Genomic DNA, 15,874 nt, shown 5'->3' with positions numbered 1-15,874 from the left:
AGATTTTAATCACCGAATAAATAATTACTGTTAAGGACGTCGAAAAGTCAGCTGTTCTCGAATCGATAATCTATACTTATAATAAATCTGTAGAGAGATCAATTCTGTACATGAAATATATTTCCAAAATAACTATTAGGCGGTGATTAGTGATCGATACTGATGCCAAAAATGCGATCAGTAAAATTTTTGTCTCTCTGTCTGTATGTTCGTTACAGAAACAAAAACTATTCGACGGATTTTAACTAAACTTGGTACAATTATTCTTTATACTCCTGGGCAGGTTATAGTATTCTTATTATATATATATATATATATATATATATATATATACTTATATATTTTATTATATAGGTTATATATACTTTTTATCACGCTACGATCAATAGGAGCAGAGCAGTGAAGGGAAATGTTGGGAAAACGGGAGAAGTTACTCCATTTTTAAGCTTCCGTCGCGTGTGCAGCCTTAATGGCCACTTTTTAAAATGTAAAAATGTCCACCCGTGCAACGCCGGGACGGGCCGCTAGTTATTAACAAAAATATAATATTGCTATCGTAGTAAAGACAAATTTTACATGAAAAATTTTGCATCATTTTTCTGATATTGTACATCATGATATCAGAAGACAGATCCAAAATTTTCCATGCTCAATATTTCTTCTCTAAAGGTTGCACTTTTCCAAAATAAATTAAATTAAGATAGTATTAAAAAACCTTATTAAAAAAGCTTTAGTCACGGTAAAACCAGTTATTTTGTTTTAAAAATTAAACTGCTAACTACCGATTTCGATAAAATTGCTATGGGACCAATCTGTAAGTATATCCTTCCAGATAAAAAAAAATAATTTTTAATATCGATTTACAACTGACCAAGTTATGAAGTAATAACGAGTTATGGTGGTATAAGGCAGGGAGAAGCACAAAGGATCCGTATGGGTCGACGTGCAACGGCTTAGCTGACCCCATATGCGAAAATACTATAAGAATAAAAAGAGGTATATGTACTTCTTTATTCCAAATACTTTCTTTTTAGGGTTTCGTACCTCCAAAGGAAATAATGGAACCCTTGTAGGATCACTTCGTTGTCTGTCCATCTGTCAAGACCCTTTTTCTTAGAAACGCGTGGTGGTATCAAGTTGAAATTAAAATCATGTATTCAGGTCTGCAATCTTTTAAAGCAGTTAAAAAGGGGGGAAGGACTGTTAATAATGGACACAATCAAAAGATACGGACGTTTATGTTTCATTTACATCGCATATTTTGACAATCGCAGAGGGAATCAAAACCTTTTTTTTGTCGGTTCCCTCTGCAAACCAACATGCTCGGAGGAGATAAGTCATCGCGATGGGCTAAAACCCCCGGTGCCTATTCATCCTCAATTATCATCCCTCACTGGTGCCCCACCAGTGTATACCATTAGCGCAGGCGGGGTTATCATTCCATCATCACCCATTAAAAAAAACCTCTTAAAGCAGTGAAAAAATCAAGCTTCTAAATCGACACAATCAAAAGATATGGACGTTTATGTTCCATTTACATCGCATATTTTGACAATCGCAAAGGGAATCGAAACCTATAGGGTACTTCCTGTTAACCTACAATCATGAAATTTGGCAAGAAGTAATGTCATATAGCACAAGTAAAGGAAAAATCTGGAAACCGTAAATTTGTAGTTATTTTACAAAAATAAAAATTAAACTTGATTTTGTACGGAAACCTCGTTGCGCGAGTCCGACTCGCACTTGACTGGCTTTATTTAATTTTGAAGTCGTTCGATTACATCTTTAATATTCCAAATTTATCTATAAAAAAGAAAAGGGAAAAAGTTAACCTCTCAAATTAGATTAAATCCAGAAAATTGGCTCCGTGTGGCGAATTACCAAAAATTGCGAAAAATTATCTAATTTAGCAACGCGGTAAACTGTTACGGCGCCAAGAAGCAACAAACACACTTTTGCATTTATAATAAGGATTTATCCCGTGAGATTGAATACCCCAAAGTTTATAGGTCGCCCATGGTAATCGTAATTTTCTAAGCTTATTGATATTACCTGGGGATCTACCATAAAATGAAATTCCCAATTTTCGGACTCAATTTCGTGTTTCGAAAAAAACTCGACCTAGTAAATAGCGCTTAACATTGCGTACGTCGTAAATCTTATAATAATAATCCAAAGAAACGATTTTCAACATTTTTAAACGGTATCTATTATGTAATTTTAACATCAAATTCGTGTTTCGTTCGGCTATGAAATTTTGGAAAACATTCATGGTAGGCTCTCTTGTTTTCGAAATATAATTTAGAATGGCAAACAAATTAATTTGACATTTGATGATAAATGGTAACTAATATAATATTATATTATGTACTAGTTTTTTTTTTAATTAATGATAATGGAATGGTAGCCCCACCCGCGCCATCGGCAAACACCGGCGGGGCACCAGTGAAGGATGATAGGTGAGGATGAAGCAGGTCAGTTAGCCCATCGTGACGAATTCAACAAGAATTGTTCACGATGGTTTCCAGGGGGAACCACGTGGAGGTCGACCTAATGAGGCATATTGCTAGTAATGGGGCTGTCAAACTCCATTGCTAGCAACCCCTTTCCCCCATTATGTACTAGTTGTATACCGCGGATTCGCCCGATTGAACTAATATAGTATGTGCTAAGTTAGGATATAAGCTACCCATGTAACACGTGTGGAGGATTAAAATATACAATAATTCATAATAATGCACGATACATAAGACACAGGTGTTTGAGACACCAAAGGAAGGGGTTTATTACCATACTTACTATTATTATCAATGGAAAATATAGCATTTTTTTAATGGCAATTAAGTACATTATGAATGTTTTAAATTTTATATAAAGTATCGTTTAAGAATAGGAAAATAAAATTAACACGTGGACATTGATACACGGATAAACAAAACATATTAAATTGAATTAAACAATTTTTTATTACCTAGTTTTCTTTTTTATACAACTTAGAATGGCAAACAAGCTGACGGCCCACCTGATGGAAAGAGACCGTCGCCTATAGACATGAGCAGTACCATGGACATAACTGAGTATACTGTTTCGTCCCATGATACCTCCCATGCGTTGCCATTCCTGAGGACTCAGGTGTTATTCCTCTGTACCCAGTAAATTCACGCCATATCCCACCCTTCAAACACAGCCATGAAACACAACTGCTTCACGGTAGAAACACGAATGGGACAGAGGTACCCAAGCAATCGACTTTTGTACAAAGTCTCCTCTGGTTATTATGATTTGACTATAAATAATGACTTTGTTACGTATATTAAAAATAAGATTTGCGACAAATATACTAACATACATCTGAACTACGTCTTGACATTTCATTGCCAAGTGTCAAAATGTTTTTGACATTTAAAAATGCATTTATTAATTTGTACTTAATTTAATGTCATGTGACAAAACTTTATATTTGATTCAATTTACATCTCTTAGTTTTCTGACAAACAAAACACAACAGTTTGAAAGGTGTTCCTTTCTGTCCAATGATTTCGGCACAATTGAAATGAACGTTATTGTCACAAGAATAACAAGAGAAAGCCGGTGTAGCCTGTTTGCCACAAACATGGCAACAAGTTTTTAAAGATCCTTTTTTATGATCACATTTAATTTCACACACCAAAGTTTTTTCTTGTTTAATTTCAATTGTTTTATTTGAATGTGCTGTTTTCGAGATATCCCTATTATCATTATGTTGGCAAATAAAACATAAGAATTTGAAAGGAGATCCTTTCTGACCAATCTTTTCAGCGCAATTGTAATGGACAATATTGTCACAGGAATGACAAGTGAAAGCCGATGTAGCCGGTTTGCCACAAACGTAACAAGATTTTGATGCTCTATTATTACATTCAGTTTCACATTCCATTTCATTATCTTTTTTAATTTTAGTTTCTTCTTTCGCAGTAATATTTTCTGACACATCACATCTATCAGTACCCTGGCAAACAAAACATAATAGTTTGAATGGGGCTTCTTTCTGAATTATTTCAGCACAACTATAATGAATAACATTATTACAAGAGCAACAAGTGAAGGACGATGTAGCCGATCTGCCGCAAACATGACAAGACTTTGTAATGGAAAATTTACTGGGACCACTTTCAATTTTATTAGAAGGCACAATTTCGGACACATTAGAATCATTTTTAATTGTATATCTTGTAAATTTGTAGTCAGTAGTCTGACTGCTAGAGGCGCCACAATCGGTAGCATTTTCTTCTTCAATCAAAACTTCTTCAAGGGCGGGTAATGTTTCAGATTCATTTGAATCACTTGAATCAACACTTTCTACTTTAATATCAATCGTTTCATGTAAAGGTGTCAATTCTACTCTTGGGGATTTCCCAAAAAATGCCTTGTACGGCGTGTTTTGTATGCCCTTATGGAATGAACAGTTCATTTTGTATTGAACAAAATATATGCCGTACGCCCAATTGGTAGAGTTGCTTTCTATCATCCAAGCGCGTATCAGATCCTCTATATCCCCATCACTTTTATTTTCTTCGTCTTTTGGGTATCGAGAAGTTGCTATTACATTACAACCAGGCCACATGCTATCCAATTCTCTAGTGATGGCAACACTAAAATCTTGAGAGTAATTACTGTACAATGTATTAGGGCATCCAATTTCTAAAAAGATTTTTAGCAACTCACATGCAACATCGCTTATGCTGTTTGAAGTCAATGGCCGAAGAAACGAGAATTTGTTGACGTAGTCCTGGTAATGCAACACCCATTTATAATTACCGTCTGGTATTGACTGTAGATCTATTACGTCAACTAATCCGAGATTCTTTGAACTTGTTTTAGGATTCCTTTTCTTGCAGAGTGTACAGCATTTAATAAAAGCACGAACAACCGGCACAGGTATAAGGTATTTAGATTTCATTGCAGAAATCATTTTGTCACGGCCGCCATGTTTCGTTGACTCGTGGATCGTTGATAGAATATCATAATAGTCCTCCGACGCCACAATTTGAACTACCGGATCACTATGTTTCTTACGTTTTTTTATCAAAATCTTGGTCTGTGACTTCTCCATAACATCGTAAAGTTTGTAGTAGTGATAATGTGCGCTGGTACGCAGCGCTTTATGGTCAGACGTGCAATTGTACTCCTCTATAAAATTTATAACCTCTGCTATTCTCTTCTTAGTCCATTGTGGTTTCGTTGATCTTTCCCGGTATATTTTATGGAGTTCTTTTTCGAACCGTTTCCGCGTATCGTCTTTATCAAACATAGCACACATGGTTTAAATACTATTTCTATGTCACTTTAATAAACACATGTTTATTCGTCAAACGCAGCAAGGTCACTAAGCGCACGGCGCGCTCTCGGTCGATCGAGACACCCCCCGGACACCCTCCCGCCGCCGCAGCTGCCGAGCGCTAGATAGCGTTGTGGATTTTAGTGATATTCCCAGCCTGCGATCGTGTTATAGCGTTTATAAATATAAAAATATAAAGGCAAATCATAAATAATAATAAAGTTAATCAGTTTAAAATGTTAGCTATCATTTTGACAGTTGACAATAGGAAACTTCCTATTTCAACAAAATTATGTTATTTGAGATTTTTTTTTGTGAACGAATCTAATAATAATAATTCATAATAATAATTGAACGAACCTAATAATAATAATATTTTATGAAATCTGATTTCTTTAAATACTTATAGTGTCTTATCAATTGTACTGTATTAAAACTTTCTTTTTTTTTAATTAACAGTTATTAATTGTTAATACATTTAATGATTACATGTTTAAAAGTTTACATGTATAAAAATAAATTGTAGGTTATGAATTAAATAGCGAAAACATAAATATGACTTATGTACTTAAACACTTACAACTTAAACGCTTTAAGTATCTATTTAAACATTATTTACCCCCATATTTGTTTTACATTAACATACAGTTAATTATTTATTTAAAATAAATAAATCACTTGCTACTCTTGTGTTTGTGAATGTGTTTTACTAGAAATACGTTAGGAGTAATTAGTAGTGTTGGGTAACATCTAGATCTCTATATATTTTAGTTACAATAACTATATATTGGTCCCATAATGAATATGTATTGTCAAGATTAGAAATGCTGTTCTAAATCCAATGTACAGGTATCGACGTTTGTTTTTTGGAATTCAGTTCATAACAAACTATAACGTATTGTTTTCTCACTGTGATTATTTCTTGTAATTTGTTTGTATCTATAATAAGTTTACTATTGTAATCTTTTGGAGGAAACAATGAAGAGTATCTGTCTGTCTATCTATACGTGTCTGATATGTAGTTCAACAAAATTATCACAAGAATGTAAACATCGTTAAACGCCAAAATCAAGTAAGCATAGATATGCAATATACATATGTACTCGTATCTGTTGTTCTCGACTCTCATTGGGGTAGACAGAAACAATGGAACGTCGAATACTTCGATTCAAACAAACCTTACTTCCTCCAGATTCATCAATCTGCAACATGTTCTTATCTAATTAGTTTTTAAGGGAGGAAAGGGATTGTTAGTAATGGAGTTTGACAGCCCCATTGCTAGCAATATGCCCTATTAGGTCGACCTCCACGCGGTTCCCCCTGGAAGTCATTGTGTTGGCAGTAGTTGCCACGCTTGGCAGGCGGATGAATTGCGGATAAATTGATGAGGGCTCTTAACAATGTCAATGGAAGCCAAAACAATAATTAATAAAAAATTGTCTGCCTGTCTGAATGTTTGTTCTGGTATCACGTTAAAACTGCTGTAACAAATTTTCTCTTTTGTCATTTAGTATACTCCACTGCTTAGTGTTTCTTCTTGCAAAATCCACGTATACGAAGTAGAGAGCAAAAAGCTGGTCCGTACATAATAGAGATATGCTACACTAATAGTCCATTATTGGGGGGAAAGGGATTGTTAGCAATGGAGTTCGACATTGCTATGCCCTATTAGGTCGACCTCCACGTGGTTCCCCCTGGAAACCATCGTGAACAATTCTTGTTGAATTTGTCACGATGGGCTAACTGGCCTGCTTCATCCTCACCTATCATCCTTCACTGGTGCCCCGCCGGTGTATACCGATAGCGCGGGTGGGGTTGCCATTCCATTGTCACTCATTAAAAAAAAAATAGTCCATTATTTAACAAACAAAAGCCGGACGGGACGGCGCGAAAGCATAGCAATTACAAAGCCATTGAACACGGCGCTTTGGCACCAGTTGTGTGTATGATGTGATCCAAATTTCATTCAACACAAGCAACTAGACAATGGTGAATCATTAATGTTTACATTCTTTTTGAAAGTTTTAGCAATGACGGCGGATATAATGAAGATATAATAGATAGATACTCTTTATTGTTTCCTCCAAAAGATTACAATAGTAAACTTATTATAGATACAAACAATTTCAAGAAATAATCACAATGAGAAAACAATGGGCGACCTTATCGCTAAGAGCGATCTCTTCCAGGCAACCTTTGGATGGAGAGGAGTAGTTATATTTATTTATTTATTTATTTTTATTTATTACTATAGTTGCATTGGAGATTACGATGCAATATCTTTATAATATTACAAAATACATCACAACGTGCGCATTGTTTTTTTTTTTAATGCGTGATAATGGAATGGTAACGCCGTCTGTGCTATCGGTATACACTGGCGGGGCACCAGTGAGGGATGATAGGTGACGATGAAAGCAGGTCAGTTAGCCCACCGTGACGAATTCCAATAGAATTAACCACGATGGTTTCCAGGGGGAACCGCGTGGAGGTCGACTTGATTACGTGTATTGCTAGCAATGGGTTCATTAGACTATTCAGTAATGGTACTAACAATCCCCTTCCCCCCAGCCGAACAGAGTTATATGGCTGTAAAATAATTCGATATCAAATAAGAGACTCGTATCCATTGATGTATAAAAAACCCAAGATGTACGAAGCGACCTAAATGCTGACCTATATATTCGCCAACGGATTCCCATTATCTACCGAGGCATTATAACAAACTTTTGAAAACTTGACATGTTTAGGTCACATGACTACAAACTGGTCCGTTTCATCTATGCTTTTAGAATCATTTGCAATGTAAAACAGGCGCTCTACTGGTTCGGTCTGAACTCAAAGAACTTTATTCCTATTTATAAGATAATTACGTAATTACTAGCTGTTATATTAGTATAGTATATTTGTATGTTTACTGTCTGGGAATAAAAGTAGCCTATATGGCGTGAATTTTTTTTTTTATATAACTTTGAATGGCAAACAAGCTGACGGCCCACCTAATGGAAAGTGGTAACCGTTGCCTATAGACATGAGCAGTACCGTGGACATAACAGAGAGAACATACTGTTTCGTCCATGATACCCCCCATGCGTTGCCATTCCTGAGGACTCAGGTGTTATTCCTCTGTACCCAGTAAATTCACGCCATATCCCATTTACTGGGTACAGAGGAATAACACCTGAGTCCTCAGGAATGGCAACGCATGGGGGGTATCATGGGCGAAACAGTATACTCTGTTGTGTACATGGCACTGCTCATGCCTATAGGCGACGGTTACCACTTTCCATCAGGTGGGCCGTCAGCTTGTTCGCCATTCTAAGTTGTATAAAAAAAAAAGTTTGTTAGAACGCGTCGCTTGTTTGCCACCGTCGTGGTAATAATAATAAAAAAAACGTCGAGCCAGTTTTAAATGCAACTTTTGTATGTGATTGGGAATCTTGTGTATTTGCACATCGATGATCAGACCTGAGTGTTTGCTGTCGTGTTATGTTACGAGACGTTCATTCGAATCATCACAAAGCATGTTTATCCTGCCAAATTATTGATTGATTGATTGGTTGATTGATTCTATCGGGAACTACAAACAAGCTGACAGCTCATCTGATGGAAAGTGGTAAATGTTATGTCATTCTACAACACACGAGGAATTACCATTCAGTTGTAATTTTGAAGTGATTTTAAAAAGTTTTTGTTTTTGTATTGGTTTAATAGTATTTTTTTGTATCTATGTTATGCGGTGTCCTTGGCTGTTTTAACCGATTTTGATGGTTCTTATCAGTAGGTATACACAGTAAATAATATACCTTTACACAATAAATAATACATACATCAGCATAAAGTAATATGCAAAAAAATACGTAAAGATAAAAAATCTCTGTGATCACGCTCAAATGGTACCTAGGAGACTTCCTGCATTTCCACGCTGATATATATATATATATATATATATATATATATATATATATATATATATATATATATATATTATATCAATATATATTAACAAGATAATATTTAACAAGTAATAAAATATTATTGCTTGTTAAATATTTATTTTTTAAATGTAATTAATCTTACATTAAAATTATATATAAATGAATGAAATATAAAATATGTTGATTAGCAAGTTGTAAGGATTTCATAATGTGAGCACATAACTATATTCTGTATTCCGTTCCCCCTTGTAATACGCGACAGCTGTGTCAGGTTGTCCGCGGCGAAATCACCATTGGGCGGCCATAACCAACTTTTTTACTGCAGTTAGGCACACTGCGGTACAGTTGTTTGCCAGACACGTAGCTGTGTTTTTATCGTTCTGTATTATCATTTCAACCGACTTTAAAAAAGAAGGGGTTTTTATTTTCGACCGAATATGGTTGTTTTTCTTACGTTTGTTACCTCATAGTTCCGTCAGCTGTAAACTGCGGGTCCACCATGAAATGAAATTCCGAAATTTCGGACTCAATTTCGTGTTTTTGTTTATACCAAAATCGGACCAATAAATGGAATTTAACATTTCGTCCGTCATACATCCTTACATAAAAGTCCAAAGGAACAATATTTTAACATTTTTAATATTTCCAAACGGCATGTATTATGTAATTTTAACATCAAATTCGTGTTTCGTTTGGCTCCGAAATTTCGTATTCGTATATCGGGGTATTATGGGCGAAACAGTATACTCTGTTATGTCCATGGTGCTGCTCATGTCTATAGACGACGGTTACCACTTTCCATCAGGTGGGCCGTCAGCTTGTTTGCCATTCTAAGTTGTATAAAAGAAAAAATACTGACGGATCTGACAAGTATTACATATATAGTCCGTCAGTATTCTACGACCATGACGTAATGTAACCTTTTGAAGGAAACAATAAAGCGTATCTATCTATCTATTATAACCTAAAGTTAATAGCTTTGTTTTTTTAATAATGTTTCTCACTCTACACTCGATGGTTTGAGGTTAAAGAAGTCATTGGAAGGATGATAAGTGAGAACGAAGTCAGGTCAACTGTTCTGTCGTATTAAATTCACTTGGAATACACTACGATGGTTTCCAGGGGACCGCGTGGAGGGGACATAATGCGGTTATTACTAACAACTTGGGCTTTTAGTCCATATTATACACATGTATGTATGTACACATATACACATGTATATATATATATATATATATATATATATATATATATATATATATATATATATATATATATATATATATACCTTTATATAGCGGTCCATTGCTGAATATAATAAGTCTCCCTCTTCAGGAGTTTTGTCAGTAGTTGCCACGCTTGGCAGGTGGATTGGCAACCGTAGTAAGACAATAAATGTTTTAAGAGGGACACTGCTGCCTATTTCTCTCCATAAGCTCCCTTAGTCGCCTCTTACGACACCCACGGGTAACGAAGGGGTGACCTATTCTATGCCGGGGCCACATACACAATCATATATATGTATATATAATTGTTTGTTTGTTGTTTTGTTACAGTAAAGTCTTAGGATAAGACGAATAATAATAATTCTTAAGAAAAGACTGAGTTCTATTATATCTATTATCTATTAATGGATAATAATGGGATGGTAATAGAGATGGGCAATCCACCTGGGTGGGTTTAAAGTCTGGTGGGTAAAAACCGGGTGTTTTGGGTTTATGGCACTGCTCATAAACACCCAAATTTTTGGCGATGATTTTGTACTTTCCATCGTCATCTCAGGTGCAAGACGTCCACTATACTGGACATAGACAATATTATTATGCAGCCTACAGAATAAAAAAAAGTTTGATTTTGAGTTTATTAAGAAAGAGATTTGTAAAACTACAGTCAATCACTGTCAATTCAATTATTAAAAAATTGTATAGGTCGATAGCTCTATTTTCTAAATGTTATGTTCTTTTTGCTCATGAAATTGGGATTTTCTTCATTAAACTTGTGCATATTTGCACATTATAACAAATGAATGAAATTTTTTCAGTTCTTTCAGTTGTAAGTGTTTCTTTTGTTATTATGTATGTAGCCTTGGATACGAAAGGAACGCTCAGTGGCTGCCTAAGTACATTTAGCTGATAGAATACGAATCGCTACTTATTAACTCAGTGCCAAATTATTTCCACCATATTGATTGGCTCAATGATCTGATTCCATACAAATCCTCTGGCCCAAAAGTTTTCTTTAGCTTTATAACACGCCAACAGCTTACATTTGACAAACTTAAGTGTTGGCTAAATTGTAGATAAACTCATTCTACAACACTTCCTCGAGGAATTACCATTCTAGAATATATGTGCAAAATGTATTGGCCTCATTGCCATATTGATTTGAAGATACTGATGTTAGAATCTGCTGTTTGCTTTCTTCGTATTGGTCTCATTTAATAAAACGTATCTTTTTGTACATCTCTAAATGTAATGTATGTGGATGCAAACGATTCTGGTCTGTTCTTAAAATATTTTGATGGTTCCAAAATACTTATCATTCCCCTGTCTTCGTCCAGAAATCATCACTTAGAATTAAATCTTTAATATCTCTTGAAATACACACATAACTAATATTTGCATAGCATCTTATTTGCTTTCAAACTTTTTAACGAAGTAATATGACTTCCCCATCTTGTAAAAGATAAAAGTCTTTGTGTATCACCCTGCCTTGATTTTATCAAATGGTACTTAATCGTTGACTCCTTTTAACAGTTTTTATTATATTTATGCTGATATATATATATATATATATATATATATATATATATATATATATATATATATATATATATATATATATATATATATTGAGTTTTGTTAATATATCCTTTTGTATATATATCGCCAATAAGTACAAGAAACTAATATTTACTTTTTCAACTTCTTGGCTAAGGTATTCATAAAATATTCAAACTTTTAACGTATGCAGGTTGTTTTGATATAAGAAAGTATTATTCCTTCATTTTTAAATTAGACCAGCCATCGCAAAGGTTAATCTACAAGCATTTACATTAAAAAACGCATTTCTCTATATATTTTATCTAAATTTTGTCGCTAATGAAATATAAAATATTGTTGAATTTTTCGAAAAATTGTATCCATAAAGGATGTTGCACCATCGATAATGGCGTCCCTGTTACAAATATAGCTATATTCTGTTTTTATATGATCATCGGTGTCTTGAAACTCAGCATTTATTGTAGTGTTAGCAGACGACGAGGGGTAAAAGAATCATTTGTCTCTATCTCTGACAGTCCAGACATTTTGGTTTTGGACGAGCTATCTTTTATAAGTTTCATAGAGTCTTTTAATGTTTCTGGAGATTTTGGACAAGTGATAAGATGTTGAAGCATTTTGGCAGCATTACTGAATTTGTAGACCTTATTACAAAGTAGCTGTGTTTTTATCGTTCTCCCATATTAAATCTTTAGGTCTCCCGAACCTAAAAAAATGAACGATGATTAGTTGGTCTGACGAAAATTCAACAATATTTTTTTTTACAATGATTATTTTTTTCTTGTTTTTTGTTATTTACAATAAATTTATTAAAAAAATAATAAAATAAATACAAAAAACCTTTGTAAAATTACATCTCCTCGGAGGATTAAACGCAGACGCTAGTTTATTATCGTATTGTTCTGTATTTTTCTCAAACTTCTTTAATTCGATTAGGTACTTACGCATATTATGTTAAAAATAAATATCTAGTACACATCTTAATATCCACCATTATTATCCAATGACGACTCTCATAACTATGCACTATCATCCAAAATAAACGTGTATGGAAAATTTTATCCCAGTTTGAGGATTAATAATTGCATCAACATACGAACATACCTACATACTTTTATTTACATAACGCAAGTAAATAAAAGCTTGTAATAATACATCTAATTTTAAGTTAAAATTGTTAAGTGATCATGATATAATTGTATCATTCAAAAATCCACTTACCTTTAATTATTTCTTGTTAAGTATAAATATTATTTCAAATCTGCTCCCTTAATATGCACTTTTTTACTGCTTTTCCTACCTAACACGTTACCAGGAAGTCACGTTACCAGAGTCAGAGTAATAGTGAACACGTTTGACAGTGATTGTCGTCGCCTCATATTCAGCGTCGACGAATAGGGGAATCCCCAGTCATAATGTATTGCATGCGTGGCGGTCTTACTTCAAATCCATAAACAAAGAGATAATTACATATATAGATGGCGCTGTTTTTGTTTGAAGAAAGTTTGCCATGCTAAAATACATAGAATTTCATCAATGAAACAAAGAACAACATTTCTATTTTTCTAAGTATATCTCTTCCGTATATTTCATAAGATATAAGCTTTTTTTATAACGTGATTTTGTCGCTGTCTTGCTAGCAGGGTTGACAGATATACGATTTAAATCGTTAATACTATTATTTGTCATTTTTTAATGTACGATCGTAAAGATTATGATCGTAATTCGCACAAAAACATAAGACTTTTTGGTTACCTGGCAACATTTTTATTATGAAACGAACATGCTCACATCATCAGTCACATGCAACAATTTATTGGGGATTTCCCCGTCACATCTGGCAGTCCTGCTTGCTAGAATATAGGTAAGTCAGCCACAGTTACTGACGATCGATATTTAAAGGGTATTGTTTTTGTGCTAAATATTTCATAAAAACGTTATTTAATACTTTGTGGATTATTAATTTATTGATAATCACTGGAAGTATATATATATATATATATATATATATATATATATATATATATATATATATATATATATATATATATATATATATATACACAAAAGGTACTTAGATCCGTGTGTTCTGAATATTCTAATAAATTTAATTTAAAATTGTAGAAAGAAAAAAATGTCTGCCAAGCCGTAGTTGCCGATCTCCAAATATATTTGGCGATAGTGAGACCCAGTGTCCAGATGATTTACCCAGCGTCGTCGCAACAAAGAAAAAAAACGAGGATAAAGTAAAAGAAAATTTACTGAAAGAAGAAACAAACTGTTCTAAATGCTTAATTTATGGAGAAGAGGATAAAATAAATGAGTATTTCGGACTGTTAGTGGCTCAAGAATTTAAATATATACGGCCATGTGTGCGAACGAGGTGTTATGAAGAAATTTTAAAGTATCTACGGGAAGCAAAAGGCCAACATGTTGATCAATGCATATATACACTGAAAATATATATAATTTTATTATATATAGATTTTTAAAATTTCCTGAAATATTATTAGTTAACGTTTTATTTAATATTGTAGAATTGATCAATACAATTTATAAAAATAATTTATTGGTATTATATACGTAAAAACCTATTTTTTGGGTGATTATGGGAGTTTATGGGTGTTTATTGGGTTTTTACCAAAGCACCGGGTTTAAACCCGGTGCTTTGCCCATCTGTAGATGGTAACCCCGCTTTCACTACTGGCGTATATACTGGCGGGGCACCAGTGAGAGATAATAGGCGAGGATGTAATGGCAAGTCAGTTAGCTCATCGTGATGAATACACCTGGAATTCAGCACGATGGTTTCCAGAGGGGACCACGTGGAGGTCGACCTGACAGGGTATATTGCTAGCAATGGGACTGGTAGTCTACTAACAATCCTTTCCTTCCCGAAAATAATGAGTACAAAGACGATTTTTTTTTGTAGAACTAAAGAGATTTCAGTATCAAGAAGATAAATAAAAATAACGAGTAGGGATCTACATTTAAATTGTAAATGTATTCATTGGACGGCTGGACCTGAGCGCAGATGTTTCTGTCTGGGGCTGGGGGTGATCACGAAAGTATATGAAAATAAACGTTTCTTGCATGCATGAAATTCGAGTAAGCGATGTCGAAAGAACAAATTTTTATTTGCTTTAAACACGGAGAAGAAAAAAGAAAACAAAAAAAAATGTAAATGATAATTAACTAATTAATTAAAAATATGTTTTTAATAAAAAATAAATGAAATTATTGTGTAAATATTTTTTTTCGTCTAACTTAGAATCAAGTAATCAAGTACAGAAATGTCAAAAAATCTCTGTAGGAACCCTCTTATACCATAAATACCCATTTATTACACTACTAGATTTATGTGTGTGTATGATATATATATATATATATATATATATATATATATATATATATATATATATATCGTACAACCCGCCATAAACTAAATTTCATCCCAACCATCTGGACGAGTGGCGGTCCTCCACCGTGCGTTTTACAAGGCACTTTCTCTCACGCACAACCACTCTTTGGAATCAACTTCCAGCAGCAGTATTTCCGAACCGATACGACAACATAACCTTCAAGAAAAGAGTATATTCCTTTTTAAAAGGCCGGCAGCACACCTGCAATGCCGTAGGTGTTGTGGGTGACCATGGGCGGCGGTAGTCACTTACCATCAGGTGAGCCGCATGCTCGTTAGCCCCCTGTGTTGTAATATATATATATATATATATACATACATACATACATACGAGATAAGAGAATTAAAAAACTATAAATTTCATTAAGTTCTATTAATTTATTTTAATTTAATTCAACTGAAATTCAATCAGGGCAAC

At 34.0% G+C, this 15,874-nt stretch overlaps 2 protein-coding genes across 4 annotated transcripts in view; one reads left to right on the top strand and one right to left on the bottom strand.

The window, feature by feature from the left end:
* The window catches only part of LOC116413016 (potassium voltage-gated channel protein Shal), an 86,945-nt gene that overhangs the window by 12,130 nt on the left and 58,941 nt on the right, over positions 1-15,874 (top strand). The window lies entirely within an intron of this gene.
* On the bottom strand, positions 3,243-5,345 carry LOC113513707 (KRAB-A domain-containing protein 2-like). Its single transcript, XM_031909731.2, has one exon. The coding sequence runs from the start codon at positions 5,297-5,299 to the stop codon at positions 3,455-3,457; it is 1,845 nt and encodes a 614-aa protein (XP_031765591.2). The 5' UTR covers positions 5,300-5,345; the 3' UTR covers positions 3,243-3,454.

This window comes from Galleria mellonella, unplaced genomic scaffold (genome assembly GCF_026898425.1).
Source record: "Galleria mellonella isolate WM207_F2 unplaced genomic scaffold, CSIRO_AGI_GalMel_v1 utg261, whole genome shotgun sequence".
Taxonomy (NCBI): domain Eukaryota; kingdom Metazoa; phylum Arthropoda; class Insecta; order Lepidoptera; family Pyralidae; genus Galleria; species Galleria mellonella.
This window is presented reverse-complemented; position numbering and strand designations above follow the sequence as displayed.

Bases quoted from the DNA above. Each gene is read 5' to 3' on its own strand.
- LOC113513707 (XM_031909731.2), bottom strand. From the start codon at position 5,299: ATGTGTGCTATGTTTGATAAAGACGATACGCGGAAACGGTTCGAAAAA.